A 20,007-nucleotide genomic window follows, 5' to 3' on the forward strand; every position below is an offset into this window, starting at 1 on the left:
AATAAATAAATATAAAATGGTAAAATAAATAGGTGTACAGCTTTGTTCTTAAACATTAAAATACATTAAATACAGCACGTCTTTGGGTGGAACAAAAAAATCAGTACATAAATGTATAACACCATAACACTCTTTAACTTCATAGATTAACAATCAATCAGTCAAACGTTATGTGTATAGCATCTTATATAGCATCGTGCAGGTTACTGCAGTTCACTTCACAGACACTGACTGACAAAAACAATTTAAAAATTTGAGACTGATAAACACGAGACAAAAAAATTATTGAATTTAATCAAATAGATTTTAAAAGATTAAACAACTAGACAAAATAGATTAAAAAGACAAAACAAGAATAATGCAATAAAACACATTCAAAAGATATAATAGTAATAAAAATAACTATATAGAAATTACAAAAAGGACAGTGGTAGTATGAAAGGGGGAGAGGGGGGATGACGCGCAGCAAAGGGCAGCAGGGCAGAATTGAACCTGCGGCCGCCTTTGTGCATTTGGCGCCTCCTCCACCATGTGAGGTACTTGGTGCCTCGAATAACCAGATATTTTAACGAGAATACTGTGTCTGGTGAGCCGGGGACACATTTCCACCCCTGGAATAAAGATATCTTCTGTTTTGCTTTCTGTCGGTTAACACGTTTTCCCATTGATGACTTTTTAAATTTGACATTTAAGCTACATATTGTTGTATCTGTGCTCCTAACACTAAGACTTTATTTGTCACAAACTGGCATAATTAAGTTGTATAGTTGTATATTTTTGAGGGAAGGAAAATGTGGTGTGATTCAGCAAATACAGGAAATGCCAAATTTGTATTTGATAAGAAAATTTGGCCATGTCAGAGGAGTGTGTTCCTGACAAGTTACGATTTGTTCATTGTTGATCACTGTGTATGAACTCTGTGCCATTTGCACTTGGCTGACTTGGCTGCAGCAAAGTTTATATAAACAAATGTTTGCAACCAAGTAGTAATCACAGCATGTACACGCTCGCCTCTGAACATAAATCTATCAATTGTATCAGTGCTTGACCGAGCGCCAGGTGTAAAGACATAATTTCTAATGTTCACCACATTGTTCCTCCTCGCTGTCCTCTCAGGGTGCAGAGCATACAGCACCAGCTAGCACAGCTGGACAGTGAGAGCTGGTCAGGCCGGGCCGAGGCGGATCGCGACCGGGACTTCATGCAGCTCCTGCGTGAGAAGGAGGCCCTCCTGCAGGAGCTCATCCTGGTCAGCAAACAGCAGCATTCTCCAGAGACGCTGCTGCAGCTGGAAGAGGAGCGCTGCAGGCTGGAGGAGGAGGTGCAGAGGGCACACAGCTCCCAGAGCCAGGGAGCCAATCAGAGGTGAGGAACATGACGGCCTGCACTCGGGCACAGAGACGAGGGTGCTGTCATCCTGTAAGATGAACACTATCTAAGTATTCATTTATCTTATTTAACTTGATTGTATTTCTTTGCATGGCTGTGCCTCGTGACAGGATCCTGCAGCAGGAGAAGAGGAATGCTCTGCTGAGACAGCTGGAGGAGGCGACACGCATCACCACGTACCTTCACTCCCAGCTGAAGAGGTGCGGCACACACTCATTCTTCAGGCTCTCAGCTCCTCTCTGTCTCATCATCTCAGCATCTGTGACTCCTTTCTGATATCTCTCTTGTCTTCTTTCTCTCCAGCCTGTCAGCCAGCTCTCTGACGGTGTCGTCCAGCAGCAGCCGCGGCTCTCTCGCCTCCAGTCGGGGCTCCCTGGCGTCCAGCAGAGGCTCCCTCAGCTCCATCAGCTTCAGCGACATCTACGGTCTTCCTCAGTACGAGCGTCATGAAGGGGCTGTGGAGCCACTCGACCCCCACCTACGCTACCTGCTGCCACCAGAGACCGTGTCCAGAGACTGCTCCATGTTCACCCCTGACCCCCTGACCCAAAGCAAAGCCAAACGCTCCCACGACACCCCGCAGTCCCTGGCCTCGCTCTCCTCCCGCTCCTCACTCTCCTCCCTGTCACCGCCTAGCTCCCCCATGGACACACCCTACCACTCCGCCCCTCAGGACTGCCCTCTCACCCAGATGACGGAGGAGTACATGGAGCAGGCGGGCCGCGGCCTGTTAGAGGGGCTGCGGGCACAGTCGCAAACCCTGTCGCACACCGCCATGTTGAGCAGCGAGGACACGGTCAGCCCTGCCGCCGTGCATCAGCTGGACAGCAAGACTCACAGAGACAGTGGGGCTCAGGGGGCTTTCACCTCCACAGGTAAGTCAAAGAGATCTGATCCCTGTCCCAAAGAATGGCGACTACCTGACAACTAACTGGACGTGTTTTCCTCTGTAGGAGTGACTCTGAGGGGAAACAGCGCCAACAGAAGTGGCAGGAGGGCGAGGAGAGTCTCTGCAGGTGTGTCGGAGGACGCTCTGGCCACGGACAGCGGCGTGTTCGAAGCCTGGGGCAGAAGGTGAGAGGAGGTCTACCCTCGCAGAACATTAATACACAGCTCTCTGGAGCAACTGTGCCCCCTAGTGACAGAGGAGGAAACTGCAGCGCCCAAAATACACACCTCTTTCAGCTTTGATAGACAGACACTTCTTGTGTGGTACAGCAGCAGCAGGTTATCCAGGCATTATACATGAACCGTAAACACAAATAAATGGACTTGGACTTGTACAGCTTTTTCTAGTCGTTCAACCACTCACCACTCTACTCGCTTTCACAGCACTTGTCACATTCACCCATTCACACACACATTCATACACTGGTGGCTGAGGCTACCTTACAGGTTTTGTTTTTTGTTAAATTTGTTAGTTGACGACCCGCTCTACCTCTTGAGCCACAGCCGCCGCACAAATGTTAAACATAGCAACACTAGCAGAGAGAAAAATGCATCAATAGAAACACAGCAAATAAAATAAAATAAATTGAAATAGCTCAATACATAAATACACGATGTAAGAATATTCTAGAATACACTATAAATGTAATGAGCCACTATTACTAATGTATACAGTCTAAACACAGGGTTTTTTTCCTTAAAATGCAAGGAGGTAAAGTGCAAACTCGCCATGTGCAAGGGTTACCGAAAGAGCAAAGCAGAGTGGAGTTTGGTTGAAACAGAAACTATAAAGCTGAGAGTTCTGGAAGTTCACTGTGAGACAGAGGTGAGATGTCGTAGAGAGTTATTGCTCTGAGCAGGAAACATTTCCTATTTCAGTCCCTGTGACAGTCGTGGTATTTGTGTCCTCTTGTGCAAGTGGGAATTTATGCCATCTCACAGTGTCACGTGACGTCAGTGTCTGCAAGAAAGCAAGCAAAGAAAAATAATTTTTAGATCTCAGAAATGAATCTTAAAATCTAAATCATCTTAAAGACAGAAAATAGAAACTGGACAAACATCTTCAGTTTGTGTCCAACAGGAGAGATTAACAGTTTGTTTATTGCTTGTTTTGTCGTCCCTCCAACAGAGCAGAGGAGTCTGATGAGATGTCATACATGAAAGAGCTGACCTCTGTGAGTGAGCCCACCCAGATCCAGCTGGGACTGCTGTGAGTAAACCACTAGTCTAGACTGTACTCTGGTGCTGCAGTTATTCCCTGTTAGTGTCTAACTCCATGTTTCACTTGTTCCTGTTCACAGGTGGGAGTCCAATTCTCAGTCTCTCCGACTACATCTGCTACAGCTCAAGAATTTAAACAGGTCTATTGTTAGAGACGGCTACAAAGTGTGAGTACCTTCAGCTCTTTAAAGCATAATCATTTTGATAAAACATCTGGACATCAGATGGACAAATCAACCCTCTCCTGAATGGAAATCGAAAAACTGCAATATTTTTGGTTGGGTTTTTTGCTTAAGGTCTTTTTATTGGTATTTGATGTCACACAAAATTCGATAAATCACAGATAGAGTGTTTCTGTTGCTAAAGAGACCCACTCCTATTGCACTGTTTAGTAATCACACAGAATCCATGTCATAAACAACTATATGTACTTAAAATAAGTTCAATATGACAACATTTGTAGGTGAGACACATAAAGAAATACAATAAATGATAAAAAAAAAAAAGATAAAATACAAATAATAAATGAGTAATAAGAAAAACATTCCAAAAATAAAATGAAATTCTAACATTACAAATAAATAACTAAATAAACTATACATGATATGGAGTCTGTAGTAATATAATGGGCTACTTTTGCGACAGAGGCTGTTATTTGACGCTCTAATGTGGTTATTTGGTGCCAATCAAATCTAGCAACGCTGCCTCTGTAGCTCACTTACAAATATATGATATTTATTTTTTGTTTGGTCCGATACAAAAGCCCCCCATTTTATTTATTTATTAGGGTCCGGGCAGCTAAGCTGCCAGGACACTATTGTAATCCTAGGTATTCTTCTTCTTTCTTCTTCTGAGGAAATCATACTTCCCATGGGTGAAAATTCACCAAACTTTGCACAAAGGTCCAGTCTCATGCCAGATATCCTCAGCTGTAAACTCAAGCCAATAGTCCTGATGGTGCTCAATTGACGCCAAACTTGCTACAGAGCATCTTCAGACTGTCCTACAAAACTATGTTTCTCAGATTTTTGATTTATCAAAAATTGAGCCTACAGTGCATCAAAATGTTTGACTGTAAATGGTACTGTAAACATATACATGCAAATTCTTGCTAAATAAATCTTCAATGTTCATGATTTTTTTTTTTACAAAATTCTAGAGTCATGGTAGATGATGTGTGGCAAATTTCAGAATTTTATCTCAAAGACTGAATTTTTGACAGCATTTTGAATTTTGCTCTAATGTGAACAATTGTAGTCAATGTAAAAATGGCAATTTTAAACATCAGTTTTTCACTTATGGAGCAAATCAATCATTGTTACAAACAAATTAAAAACATCTCGATGCTGTCTAGATGCAATATGTGTATTTTCAGATTTTTGTTTCGATAACTGAATTTTTTACAGTGGTTTGAAATCTGCTTTTCCATGCATGGATGGCTGCTAAACCTGCACGTCTGACTTAGTCAATTTGTGAAGCTACACATGACTTGTCACTGACTAATTAGCTCAGAGAGATAGAAATTGATTCTTAGTCTCAGAGGTTGTGAGTTCAAGCCTCAGCTGATGCAAAAGGCAGATTGTGTTGCTAAATGTCTTCCAGTTCTTCTGCTTGTTGCTCAGAATTGCCTAAAAATGCCCGGACCCGACCCATCGCTGCGCAGCAGCTATAATTTATCTATTTGGATCCCCATTAGTCACTACTAAGGTAGCTACTACTCTCCCTGGGGTCCACACAAGCAAACATTACTTCATAGAGTAAAACACATATATAATTAGAAATATGACCAAAAAACAGGAAAACTACCAAAAAATTAAAAAATAAACAAAGAAATCAAAACGAAAACAAACAAACTAAACCCATAGATTAACCACAAAATAGTCAGAAATTGTCAGAAAAAAATGATAACAATAATTTTACAGCAGATTTATTTTTGAAACAGGAAGTGAAAAACAACCTCTTGCTGCATGCCTAGTATTAATTTTATGGCCATTGCTACTATAGAAAAATTCATGGTGAAGGATATCTGAGGGGTTTTAGACCCTGTAAAACCACAAGTTTCCATTTTTACACATCAGTTTTTGTACAGATGTAACAGACAAGATATAACATGTTAATTAGTGAGCTTTAGATGTGCTTGTTTTGTGACATTTGGGCAGAGCCAGTCGAGCTGTTTCCCTCTGTTCACAGTCTTTATGTGAAGCTAAGCTAACTGGCTGCTGGCTACAGCTACATATTTATAATGCAGACATGAGAGGGGTATCAGTTTCATTTAACTGTCGGCAAGAGAGTGAAAAGTTGTGTTTTCAGAAAGGTGACGTAAAGCAGTGGTTCCCACATGGTCCAGTTGCGGGGTCCAGATTTCTCATCATTCATAGTTCATGGTCCACACAGTTTAATATATTCAGTGTCATACTTGCAGTTGGTCATGTCATCGAGCTAGTTGCTGTCTCTATTAAGTAGCTGTCTGTTAGTCACTCACTCTACAGCAGGAAACAGCACTTCAAAATAAAAGCTCTGCGCCAGAATTTCACTGTACTATAAATAAAGTGTGTTTTTAGAGACTTAAAAATATTGGTGAGTCACCTGCGGTCCTTTCAGAATGGATCCATGACCCACCAGTTAGGAACCAGTGACATAAAGAGTAGGGACATCACTCACTGTACAGTGTTACACCACACGATGGAAGAAACAGTATACAGCTAAAAATAAGTTCCTTTTTTATAGACAAAGTAATTTACAAGTCTGTATCTCATATTGTGACGTTGCTCTGTTGATGTCCAGGTATGTGAAGGTGCACTTGATTCCACTGGACGCCGGCAGGGCCTGTGCGTTTTACTGTTGTACGGCGTTGGAGCCGCAGACCCAGATGAGTTTCAACGAAGGCTTCCGCATTCCTGTCCCTGCAAACGCCCTGGCGGTGTGCGCCCTGCAGCTGTCTGTCTGCTCGCTGGGACCTCAGGCTCAGGAGGAACTACTGGTGCGTCTGAACAGCTCAGCAAGATCCCAAAGGCTCCGTCATACATGTTGCACAAAACTGATCTGCTGACATTGATATAATGATATTTTGTGTGTGTGTCCCTGCAGGGTACAGCCCAGGTGAGCCTGGCTGACTGTGAGGGAAGTACAGAGATGGTTTACCACTGGCTGCGAGTGCAGATGCTGAGCGGGACGGAGTTACCCAGGCCTGAGCAGAAGAGCCTCGGCCACCGCAGACACCACGACAGCCAGGAAGACGAGCAAAGGCCCAGAGCTATGGTGAGCATACCTGTTCAGTAATTAAGAGCAGTGTGGAGTGACAACATGAATAGAAAGTGGTCTCAGGTATCAGCTTCAGGGAGATGGAGAGAAAAGTGTTGACCAAAGTATTTTACAGGGAACATAAAATCAGATTTAGCTCATTAAAATGAAAATAAAGACATGTTATAGTTACATTAATATTAATTATGATTTGATAGTTGGAAAATCGTCTGTGTTGTGCTCAGTTTTAAGCAAACGTGTTGTCAGTGTCGACCCCTTAAAAACAAAAGTTTGCCCTTTTGTGACTCCATATGACAGGTTAAGGCCTTAGTGTGCGCAAGAGTAGTGAACAGTTATTGACTGTCATTTTTTGGTTGCTAATGCACAGCTTACAATACATTTCTCAAAGCTGGAAACACCACATCCACCTCAGATAAAAGATTAAAAAAAAACGTTACCTACAGGGCTAACTATCTTACAACGAGCTCAGTCTGTGTGTTGCAGTAGCACATTGGCTTGTTTCAGTTAACATTTTTGCAGTTGCTACAAACAGCTGCTAAACCAGCTGATTTTTGCTTTGTTGGTTTGAAAGCTGACTTATGAATTAAGATAAAACTTTTCAAAATCGTGTTTGTATGGTTAACTGACACAAAGAAGACACTCGTGGTTCTCCCCTGAGCTGCCATTGGTTAAAGGCTGAATTATTTTAGGAATATTGCTCTTATAGAAAGGTCATTTACTGTAATTCATAAAATGTGGGTGTCCACGATAGAGGCTGGGATATCATCATTATCATCATTGCCATCATTTTTGTCAACTTTAACTTTTACTCCACGAAGTTTCCTAAATGAAATGTGTATTTTTACATCTTTGTTACTACGAAATAGGGAAGGAAGGGACAGACGGACAAATGGGATAAATGGAAAACTTGGATTTTGTTTTGTAGGCTCCAACATTATAGAATTACTTTTGTTACTTAAGTACAGTTAATATCAGATACTTTTACTCAAGTAATGTTCGAATAGGTGACTTTAACTTCTATCAAAACCATTTCCTGGTGAGATATCTGCACATTAACTTAGGTGTGACTTTCCAGTGCGTCATCCACCACTGTCAGTCACAGTCAGCATTTAAACAGTAAGTTGATCAGGTGATCCCGGTGCTGTGCAGGAGAAATGATCACATTTACAACTCTTTGTGCACAGACAGAAAGTCAGACAACAAAATAAGTGGTGTTTGGAGACGTTAACCCTGGTGGGCTTTCTGTCAGAGAAGGATTTTGTGGTTAAGGGGAGGAAAAGGTTGTGGTTCTGGTCAACTTCTCCTAAGTGCACAATAAGTCGAGGCACTTCCCTGTTGCCGAAATTGTTAAGGTCGATCCAACAACTAACACGCCGTAGAATGAACAGAATTTCGTGTAACTGATTTATTTTCTTTCCCATCCCTGTCATCATCTTGTGACAGCTCAGGTAAGAATGACAGGAATGCAGAGGGCTCCGCTCAGGAGATATTTAGGAGATAATATAAACCTGAGTTAGAGAAGAGTCCTCTGAAGCTCCCACCTGCTGGCACCATACCCAAACAACAGCAATCCTGAGGTGTGAAATAAATAATAATAAGATGATTAATTTACTATGTTAAATTCATTAAAGTGTAAATCACGCCCTGCCCTAAAGAGGAATTCCTCCTCTTACTGTCGTAAATCAGCTCTTCGGTCTTCAGGTGTGAGTAACTGACAAGAATGTGTCTCAGGAGCCAAACCAGCCCTCACACTGCAGCTTCAACCTGCATGAACTCTCGCTGAGGAGGGAGGAGGGATGTTGGGAGTGTTTGATGGACGCTGTTTGACTATTTGCTCTGTGACATTACAGGACACTGTATGCACTCTGCTGTCACGCAACAACACCACCACCACCCATCTGGAGGAACGGGAGTCGGAGCTGGAGCTGCAGAGGCTGGAGAAGAAGGATGAGCCGGTGGAGGCGGTGTCCGAGAGGTGGTGACATTTTCTATCTTTCATTATTTTATTTTCAGATCTTACTATTCTGTGCTTTCACTGTACAGCACTTTGGTCACTCTGGTTGTTTTTAAACTTGCTTTATGAATAAATTTGGGCTTTAGTGTTAAAGTCACATGGATGTGTTTTGCAGGAGTTGGCAGGCGGAGTCGGTGGACAGCGGCTGCAGCAACAGCACAGCATTCACGGCTCCTTTCTCGGAGGGCCTGTGTGTGGAGGGCATCTGCATCACCGCAGGACGCTGTGACCAGACGACCAGCAAACTGTCCACAGTCAAGGTAAAGCCTGAGTAGCTGCTCGTTTTTATCCACCAGCACTGTAAGAATCTGTGGCACTAAGTGATTTATCGTTGCAGGTGGAGAAGGCCACCATGACAGAAGGCCTGTTCCCAGAGCCGGTGCGAGTCCGGCCCAAAGACAGAGGGGGTCGCTGGGGTCACGCCTCACCGTTCATGCGCAGCAGCACCATCGTTCGCTCTCAGACGTTCTCTCCCGGTGCCCGTAGTCAATATGTCTGCAGGGTGAGTTTCTGCAAACGTACAAAAAGAAACATGTTCACAGTTGTCTTCCCAGCAGGCTGGTGTCAGCGATGTTGTTTTGAGTTCCTTCTCTGCATAAAATGACTGATTTTTCCTTTCAGTTATACCGCAGCGACAGTGACAGCTCCACTCTACCAAAGAAATCACCCTTCGTCAGGAACACGTTGGAAAGAAGAACGTTGCGATATAAGCAGGTACAGTCTCCCTACTCTTTCTCAACCATGCACATACAGGAGTGTTTCTGGTTTCTGAGGTGAGTTTCTGTATGTGAGCAGCAGTCGTATCGCTCCTCCCTGGCCGAGCAGCCGACACGTACCTCCCTGGACCTGGAGCTGGATCTCCAGGCCTGCAGGACGCGTCAGAGGCAGCTGATGGAGGAGCTGAGCGCCCTGAGGGAGCTGAAGCTGAGACTGGAGGACCCACAAGCCAGGGAAACCACCGAGCTCCCCCACTGGGCCCTGAGGGATGAGCGTTTCCGCTGCCTGCTCAGAGAGGCCCAGAGACAGGTGAGACTGGAACAGCGATGGTTAAGTTTATGAGCCACGTGGGACGCAAACTCGTCCCAGCAACGATTGACTCTGCTTTGTTGTGCTTCAGGCCGGCCAAAGCAAGCAGGAGCAACGTCAGGAGGAGGCGGCAGAGAGGAGGTTGAGGAAGGCTTCCAAAGAGGTTCTGCAAATGAGGGGGCAGAGCCAGAAGGAGCCCCTGCCTGTGCAGACATTCAGGTTAGGACTGTGCTGATGTTTCAAATCTGTGTTCAAAGCATGGAGGCTTTTTTGGGTTTTTACAATATTTTCCATCATACTATACAATGACATTTTTACGTCATACTAAACTGACATTTTTTGAGGGTTTTCGACGACATACTATACTATGAGTTTTTTTCATGTTTTCGGACAACGCGCTATACTATGACGTTTTTCGTGATTTTTGACAATATGCTATGCTATGACATTTTTTCATGATTTTGGACGACATGCTATACTATGACGTTTTTTCATGATTTTGGTCAACATGCTATACTATGACGTTTTATCATGATTTTGACGACATGCTATAATACTATGACATTTTTTCATGATTTTGGACGACATGCTATACAATGGCGTTTTTTCATGATTTTGGACGACATGCTATACTATGACATTTTTTCATGATTTTGGATGACATGCTATACTATGACATTTTTTATGATATTTTGACGACATACTATACTATGACATTTTTTCTTGTTTTTGGTCAACATGCTATACTATGACGTTTTTTCATGATTTTGGACGACATGCTATACTGTGACATTTTTTCATGATTTTGGACGACATGCTATACTATGACATTTTTTATGATATTTTGACGACATACTATACTATGACATTTTTTCTTGTTTTTGGTCACCATGCTATACTATGACGTTTTTTCGTGATTTTTGACAATATGCTATGCTATGACATTTTTTCATGATTTTGGATGACATGCTATACTATGACGTTTTTTCATGATTTTGGTCAACATGCTATACTATGACATTTTTTCTTGTTTTTGGTCAACATGCTATACTATGATGATTTTTCATGATTTTGACGACATGCTATACTATGATGTTTTTTTTCATGATTTTGACGACATGCTATACTATGATATTTTTTCATTATTTTGACAACCATACTATGACGTTCATTATCATGATTTTGGTCGACATGCTATACTATGATATTTTTTCATTATTTTGACAACCATACTATGACGTTTTTTCATGATTTTGACGACATGCTATACTATGACGTTTTTTCATGTTTTTGGTCGACATGCTATACTATGATATTTTTTCAGGATTTTGGACGGCATGCTATACTATGACATTTTTTCATGATTTTGGACGACATACTATACTATGACGTTTTTTCATGGTTTTGACGACATACTATACTATCACGTTTTTTCATGTTTTTGACAACATACTATACTATCACGTTTTTTCATGATTTTGACGACATGCTATACTATCACGTTTTTTCATGATTTTGGACGACATACTGCACTATGTCATTTATTCATGATTTTGGACGACATGCTATACTATGACATTTTTTCAGGTTTTTGGACGACATGCTATACTATGACGTTTTTTCATGTTTTTGGACGACATGCTATACTATGACGTTTTTTCATGTTTTTGGACGACATGCTATACTATGACATTTTTTCAGGTTTTTGGACGACATGCTATACTATGACTTTTTTTCATGATTTTGGACGACATGCTATACTATGACGTTTTTTCATGTTTTTGGACGACATGCTATATTATGACGTTTTTTCATGATTTTGACGACATGCTTTACTATGACGATTTTTCATGATTTTGACGACATGCTATACTATGATGTTTTTTCATTATTTTGATGACTATACTATGACGTTTTTTCATGATTTTGACGACATGCTGTACTCTGACATTTTTTCATGATTTTGGGCGACATGCTTTACTATTACGTTTATTCATGATTTTGACGACATGCTATACTATGACGTTTTTTCATGATTTTGGTCGACATGCTATACTATGACGTTTTTTCATGTTTTTGGTCGACATGCTATACTATGACATTTTTTCATGTTTTTGACGACATACTATACTATCACATTTTTTCATGTTTTTGACGACATACTATACTATCACGTTTTTTCATGATTTTGATGACATGCTATACTATCACGTTTTTTCATGATTTTGGACGACATACTGCACTATGTCATTTATTCATGATTTTGGACGACATGCTATGATGTTTTTCACCATTTTTGACAACATGCTATACTATGACGTGTTTTATGACACTAATAGTATATGTAGTATGATGTGAAAATGTTATTAGTAATGTAGTAGTATAGTATGACATGAAAATGTCATAAAAGAGTGTTTGTGTTTTATGACACTAATAGTATATGTAGTAAGATCCCAAAATGTCATAAAAAATGACTTGAAAATATCCTTAAAAATGTCGTAGTGTAGTATGTCATAAAAAAAAGTCACAGTATACTATGTAATAAAAAAATAAAAGTCACAGTATAAGTTGTCATAAAAATGCTAAAAAAGTCAGTATGTCATAAAAGTCATGGTATAGTATTTTAAAAAAAAAGTAGTAAGTCAAAAAAAGTACCATAAAAAACAAAATAAGGTCATGGTATAATCTAACACATTGCGCTATGACTTTTTAAGTTCATGACATACTATGACGTGTTTTTTTTTTTGTGTGTGTGTTTTTTTAAGGTCATAAATCTTATAAAAGAATTTATAGTATAGTATTGTATTAAAGAAGTCTCAGTCACTAAATTGTTTTTTAAACAGTATAGTATGTGTAACATTCCTTTGGTAAGCCCAGTTGATGAGGGGATCAATAACAGAATTAAACTTGACAAAAAGAATCAAGGAAAACAGATAATGAGCAAAATAAAATAATTTATTTACAATTAATGAAAAAGAATATGAACACAAAAGACCTTAAGGATCTCAACTGAAAACTACTTTCTAAAAGAATAGGAAAACTGCACCAATTAAATGAACAGCAAGTTTAACTTTAAAAACATAGACAAACTTCAACACGCTATTAAGCCATCACTCGAGATGCAGGTAAGTGGATCTTCAACCAACGTGCCCACACAGCCTGATTACTGCCGTCTGGCGCACTGGCACCTACTGGTTCCCTCTTCCTGGCACGTCCCTGATGACAGCACAGGTGTGCTCAACCACTCTGTCAAGAAGGAAGGGCAGCACTTGCATGGACACCAGAAAGAAAGCAGAACACAAACACAAAACACAACCCTGTGGCTTATAACACTATTTCATATAAAATATCGTTAAAAGGTGATAGTATAATGTGTCATTTAACATTCCATTGAAAAGTCATTTTATGGGAAATCATAAAAAAATTTGTATGACATGAAAATACCATAAAAATCTCATGGTATAATATGATGTTAAAATGTCATAAAAAATGTCATATGATGTGAAAATGTCATGAAAAATATATAGTATGACGTGAAAATGTCATAAAAAAGGTCATAGTATAGTATGACGTTCTCAGCGCTTCGAGGCTATTTGCAGCGCTTCCACGGGCGGTGTGGCCCTGGCGTTACGGTCTCCTCACCGCCTCCTGTGTGCCTCGCTCTCAAATGACTGTGCATACTTGTTGTAGACTTGTGATACGCAAGCTTTGCCTCACAGAGTTTGCACTGCACCCCATTTTTGTTTATTTTGTCGAAGTTGTTCCACATGGAACTTTTTGATGACTGTAGTAGTCTCTGCATGTTTCTCCTGTTTGTAGAAGAGCATCAAACTAGCTGGTAGCCCATCTCACACCGCTGTAGCAATCCTATACTGCCCTTGTGCGGTTAGGAGCTGAATTGCATGTCAAATAAAGGGGGGAAATAAGACGGCGAATAGTAATAGTCGCATTAAAAAATTGATTTTTCAAAAATAAAACGACTATTCGAAATTCGAAAATCGTGACCCATCCCTAGTATAGTATGACGTGAAAATGTCATTAAAAAAATGTCATAGTATACTATGACGTGAAAATGTCATAAAAAAGGTCATAGTATAGTATGACGTGAAAATGTCATTAAAAAAATGTCATAGTATAGTATGACGTGAAAATGTCATAAAAAAAGGGTCATAGTATAGTACGATGTGAAAATGTCATAAAAAATGTCATAGTATAGTACGACGTGAAAATGTCATAAAAAGGTCATAGTATAGTATGACGTGAAAATGTCATAAATGTCATAGTATAGTACGACGTGAAAATGTCATAAAAATGTCAAAGTATAGTACGACGTGTAAATGTCACAAAAAATGTCATAGTATAGTACGACGTGAAAATGTCATTAAAAAAATGTCATAGTATAGTACGACGTGAAAATGTCATAAAAAAATGTCATAGTATAGTGCGACTTGAAAATGTCAAAAAAAAAATGTCATAGTATAGTACGACATGAAAATGTCATAAAAAAGGTCATAGTATAGTACGACGTGAAGATGTCATAAACAAGGTCATAGTATGAAGTGAAAATGTCATAAACAATGTCATAGTATAGTATGACGTGAAAATGTCATAAAAAATGTCAGTATAGTATGACGTGAAAATGTCATAAAAAAGGTCATAGTATAGTATGACGTGAAAATGTAAAAAAAAAAGGTCATAGTATAGTACGACGTGAAAATGTCAAAAAAATGTCATAGTATAGTATGACGTGAAAATGTCATAAAAAAGGTCATAGAATAGTATGACGTGAAAATGTCATAAAAAAGGTCATAGTATAGTATGACATGAAAATGTCATAAAAAAGGTCATAGTATGACTTGAAAATGTCATTAAAAATGTCATAGCATAGTGTGACGTGAAAATGTCATTAAAAAAAGGTCATAGTATAGTATGACGTGAAAATGTCATAAAAAAGGTCATAGTATAGTATGACGTGAAAATGTCATAAAAAAAAAAGGTCATAGTATAGTACGACGTGAAAATGTCAAAAAATGTCAGTATAGTATGACATGAAAATGTCATAAAAAAGGTCATAGTATGACTTGAAAATGTCATTAAAAAAATGTCATAGCATAGTATGACGTGAAAATGTCATTAAAAAAAGGTCATAGTATAGTATGACGTGAAAATGTCATAAAAAAGGTCATAGTATAGTATGACGTGAAAATGTCATAAATGTCATAGTATAAGTACGACGTGAAAATGTCATAAAAAAGGGTCATAGTATGATGTGAAAATGTCATAAATGTCATAGTATAAGTACGACGTGAAAATGTCATAAAAATGTCAAAGTATAGTATGACGTGAAAATGTCATAAAAAAGGGTCATAGTATGACGTGAAAATGTCATAAACAATGTCATAGTATAAGTACGACGTGAAAATGTCATAAAAATGTCATAGTATAGTATGACGTAAAAATGTCATAAAAAAGGGTCATAGTATGACGTGAAAATGTCATAAACAATGTCATAGTATAGTACAATGTGAAAATGTCATAAAAAAATGTCGTAGTATAGTGCGACTTGAAAATGTCATAAAAAAATGTCATAGTATAGTACGATATGAAAATGTCATAAAAAAGGTCATAGTATAGTACGACGTGAAGATGTCATAAAAAATGTCATAGTATAGTACGTGAAAATGTCATAAAAAAGTCATAGTATAGTTTGACGTGAAAATGTCACAAAAAAGGTCATAGTATAGTACGACGTAAAAATGTCATAGTATAGTACGACGTGAAAATGTCATAAAAAAGGTCATAGTATAGTATGATGTGAAAATGTCAATGTCATAGTATAGTACGACGTGAAAATGTCATAAAAAAATGTCATAGTATGACGTGAAAATGTCATAAAAAAGGTCATAGTATGACGTGAAAATGTCAAAAAATGTATAGTATGACGTTAAAATGTCAAAAAATGGCAGTATAGTACGACGTGAAAATGTCATTAAAAAAATGTCAGTATAGTTTGACGTGAAAATGTCATAAAAAAGGTCATAGTATAGTACAATGTAAAAATGTCATAGTATAGTACGACGTGAAAATGTCATAGTATGGTACCACGTGAAAATGTCATAAAAAAATGTCACAGTATAGTACGACGTGAAAATGTCAAAAAAAGGTCATAGTATAGTTTGACGTGAAAATGTCATAAAAAAGGTCATAGTATAGTACGACGTAAAAATGTCATAGTATAGTACAACGTGAAAATGTTAAAAAAAAAATGTCACAGTATATTACGACGTGAAAATGTCAAAAAAATGTCATAGTATAGTTTGACGTGAAAATGTCATAAAAAAGGTCATAGTATAGTACGACGTAAAAATGTCATAAAAAAGGTCATAGTATAGTACAACGTGAAAATGTCATAAAAAGGTCATAGTATAGTATGACGTGAAAATGTCATAAAAAATGTCATAGTATAGTATGACATGAAAATGTCATAAAAAATGTCATAGTATAGTACAACGTGAAAATGTCATAAAAAGGTCATAGTATAGTATGACGTGAAAATGTCAAAAAATGGCAGTATAGTACGACGTGAAAATGTCATTAAAAAAATGTCAGTATAGTTTGACGTGAAAATGTCATAAAAAAGGTCATAGTATAGTACAATGTAAAAATGTCATAGTATAGTACGACGTGAAAATGTCATAGTATGGTACCACGTGAAAATGTCATAAAAAAATGTCACAGTATAGTACGACATGAAAATGTCAAAAAAAATGTCATAGTATAGTTTGACGTGAAAATGTCAAAAAAATGTCATAGTATAGTTTGACGTGAAAATGTCATAAAAAAGGTCATAGTATAGTACAACGTGAAAATGTCATAAAAAGGTCATAGTATAGTACAACGTGAAAATGTCATAAAAAAGGTCATAGTATAGTACAACGTGAAAATGTCATAAAAAAGGTCATAGTATAGTACAACGTAAAAATGTCATAAAAAAGGTCATAGTATAGTACGACGTGAAAATGTCATAAAAAGGTCATAGTATAGTATGACGTGAAAATGTCATAGTATAGCATGTCATAAAAAAAATAGTAAATATAAAAAAGTCATAGTGCAGTATGTCTTAAAAATGTCAACTAATGTTTGCTAGTAATTTACCTCCTGCCTCACAGCAAAACAAGTTTTCGAGTCACCATAGGTCACACTGGGCTGCAGACTTTAAGAAACCGGCTTGCCTAGTAACCTTTTAAGGTCCCTGTGGAACAAGCAAAGTTTGTTGACATTTTGAGACCTGCATTGTTTTGGGACTCACTCAACAAAAACACTGCTCCACAGGGTACCTTTAAGGCTGCAAGGAAGAACCCCATAATGCAACACTGTCTGGAGGAGGTGGTGCTGATGTAGCCTCTGGGTTTGAACAGTGAAGCCAGTGAGGAGATGTCTTAATGGTCAGCAGGGCGTCAATGGTTGCTAAAGAACTCAACGAGAAAATGTCCCTACTTCTCACTTGATTTATGAATTTATGGTCTCAATCTCTAGTTTTACGTCTTTTTCAGTACAGCATGATGTTCATTTTATAAATGATCATCCAATTTAGAGTAAAATAGAACAATGAAATCATTTTTGTTGGCAGCAGGTCGAGATCTACAGTATGTTTGTATCTAATACATAAAGTAACAACCCTTGTTATGTGTAGCAGTGCTGGATAACAGTCATTTATTTTACAAACTACGCTAGTATGTGTTTTAATAAGTTTTGTTTTCTGTGTCTGCAGAGAGAAGATGGCTTTTTTCACCAGACCAAGGTTCAACATACCTCCTTTGCCAGCTGACGATGTATGAGAGCTTGCCTCTGTATTATGTGACTAAACATGAAGTATTTGTCTAATTTTCTGAGCTCATGAAGTACAAAGTTCTTTCTACCAAGGACGCGGGCAGGGTGACACGCAGATCATGTTGAAGATTAGAAGGTTTCACATTTTTTTTTCAGAAGTGTTTGCGCGGCTATTCTTACAAACATGAACACACTAGACAGTTATCGACAACAGCGCAGCTGTTTGTTTCCTTTTTGGAGAAGACGCCTCTCACAGGGAAACGGTATCTCTTTACTCCTGTATGAGTTACTTCTGTTGTTTGTGCTTACAAAAGGCTGGAAGACGGGAACAAAAGTCGGTTTGGACAAATTCACTGTACTGTAACTTATTTTATAGTACTTTTCCTTGAAGGAAATTAAAAAAAAAAAAAACGCTTCCTGCTTTTTAAGTGTATTTTGTAGCTTTGAACGAATAGCACTTCAATGTTTTTACATACAGTTAAATTGAACTATTGTCTGATTTCTGTTACCTAATTCTTAAGAGTTATTTACATAAAATGTCACTTTGTAATCCACTTTTATTACAGATGTCATTGTCCTTTTGTTGTTATGTTATTAAAATTAATATTATTTCATGTACTTTTCAATATATGGATGAATATATGAAACACTGTATTCAGATTTTTTTTATGATGTCTGTATGAACATCTGCAGTGTTACCTCTTGTGAAGATAAAACCATTAAACCACGTTTCGACGCTTGGCTTTTTAATCAGTTTATCATTCTGACCAGGATTCATTTGCTGGGATGAAGAACATATTCTGCACACACAGACATTTTCTTTAAGTGTGTCACGATGTTACACGTGATTTTTCTCTAACCACAAACGGGTTGCGATGACCCATTTTCAATCTTAACTTGCCGATTCTCGAGAAGTCCTACCACACAGCAGTAAGGCGGCTGTGTCAGCGGCTTATCTTGATATGACATCCTGTCTGAGCCTTTCCACACAGGCCGCTAGAAGCTGAAGGAGAGGCTGAATGTTGTTCTGCTGGAGCTCTGCCTCAACATGACAAGCCCTGTTAACATTTAATCAGTAGTGCTAATAAAAACTGTAGGTATCAACAATTGCTTTTTGACTAGTTTGAATTCCAAGTCAACTTATGTATAGTGTAATTTTGACTAGTAGCAATCAAAGATGTCTACAGTTCATTTCTTACTAGTCAAAATGTTAATTTCTTAATAGTGTAAATGTTAATTATAGATATCTGCAACGTAATTACAACCAGTAAACTTCTACCATTGACTTCTGTTCAGTTTCAGGTACAGATATCAAGAATTCAATTAATTAAAGATATCGACAATTCATTTCTATCAAGGATGAATTTCTTACTAGTGGAAATGTTTATTGTAGATGTGTAACCTAATTACAACTGGTCATCATTTACCATTGACTTCTATTCAAACTTAAGTACACATAACTATAATTTATTCTGAAATTTTGGGATTTCACGCCAACTTATTTATAATATAATTTGGACTAGAATCAGTTCTAATTAAAGATATTTACAATTCATTTCTCACTGGTGGAAATGTTAATTGTATATATCTACAACTAATTACAACTAGTCAACTTTTACCATTGACTTCTATTCAAACTGAATTACAGCTATCTATAATTCAATTTTGACGTAATTCCAAGTCGACATATCTATCATGAAATTTCTAATGAATGACATGTACAACTCTGTTCTCACTAGTCAAAATTTTAATGATGATATCAACAATTCATTTAATAGTGGAAATGTTCATTGTAGGTATCTGCAACTTAATTACAACTAATCAACTTTTACCATTGACTTATATCCAAACTCAATTACAGTCATTTGTTACTCAATTTTGACGTGTTATCATTCCAAGTCAACATATTCAGAATGTAATTTTAACTAGTTGCGATCCTAATTATTGATATCAACAATTCAGTTCTCATAGTGGCAAAGTTGATTGTAGATATCTAGAATTGTTCTTACATTACAAATATCGTAAACGGATGCTAGATATATAAAATTTAGTTCTGACTCGTAGCAATTCTAATTAAAGATGTATACAATACAGTTTTCACTAGTTAAAATAATTGTTGATATCAATTAATTTCCTACCAATGGAAATGTTCATTGTAGGTATCTGTAACTTAATTGCGACTAGTCAACTTTTACCATTGACTTCTATCCAATCTCAATTACAGCTAATTTATAATTCAATTTTGACATGTTATCATTTTAATTGACATATTCAGAACGTAATTTTAACAAGTTGCAATTGTAATTATTGATCAACAG

General features: G+C 37.9%; 1 protein-coding gene across 1 annotated transcript in view; it reads left to right on the forward strand.

The window, feature by feature from the left end:
* Positions 1-18,439, forward strand: part of wwc3 (WWC family member 3) — a 57,779-nt gene extending 39,340 nt beyond the window's left edge. The window contains exons 9-23 of the mRNA XM_033622183.2: positions 1,117-1,365; positions 1,500-1,589; positions 1,693-2,264; positions 2,343-2,463; positions 3,467-3,547; positions 3,639-3,725; positions 6,343-6,538; positions 6,646-6,816; positions 8,670-8,794; positions 8,949-9,093; positions 9,171-9,335; positions 9,455-9,547; positions 9,629-9,859; positions 9,951-10,078; positions 17,631-18,439. Of these exons, the coding sequence (XP_033478074.2) occupies positions 1,117-1,365; positions 1,500-1,589; positions 1,693-2,264; positions 2,343-2,463; positions 3,467-3,547; positions 3,639-3,725; positions 6,343-6,538; positions 6,646-6,816; positions 8,670-8,794; positions 8,949-9,093; positions 9,171-9,335; positions 9,455-9,547; positions 9,629-9,859; positions 9,951-10,078; positions 17,631-17,697 (2,521 nt within the window). The 3' untranslated portion in view covers positions 17,698-18,439. The remainder of the gene's footprint in view (positions 1-1,116; positions 1,366-1,499; positions 1,590-1,692; positions 2,265-2,342; positions 2,464-3,466; positions 3,548-3,638; positions 3,726-6,342; positions 6,539-6,645; positions 6,817-8,669; positions 8,795-8,948; positions 9,094-9,170; positions 9,336-9,454; positions 9,548-9,628; positions 9,860-9,950; positions 10,079-17,630) is intronic.
* Positions 18,440-20,007: the final 1,568 nt, after the last annotated feature.

This window comes from Epinephelus lanceolatus, chromosome 6 (genome assembly GCF_041903045.1).
Source record: "Epinephelus lanceolatus isolate andai-2023 chromosome 6, ASM4190304v1, whole genome shotgun sequence".
In the NCBI taxonomy this organism is placed as follows: domain Eukaryota; kingdom Metazoa; phylum Chordata; class Actinopteri; order Perciformes; family Serranidae; genus Epinephelus; species Epinephelus lanceolatus.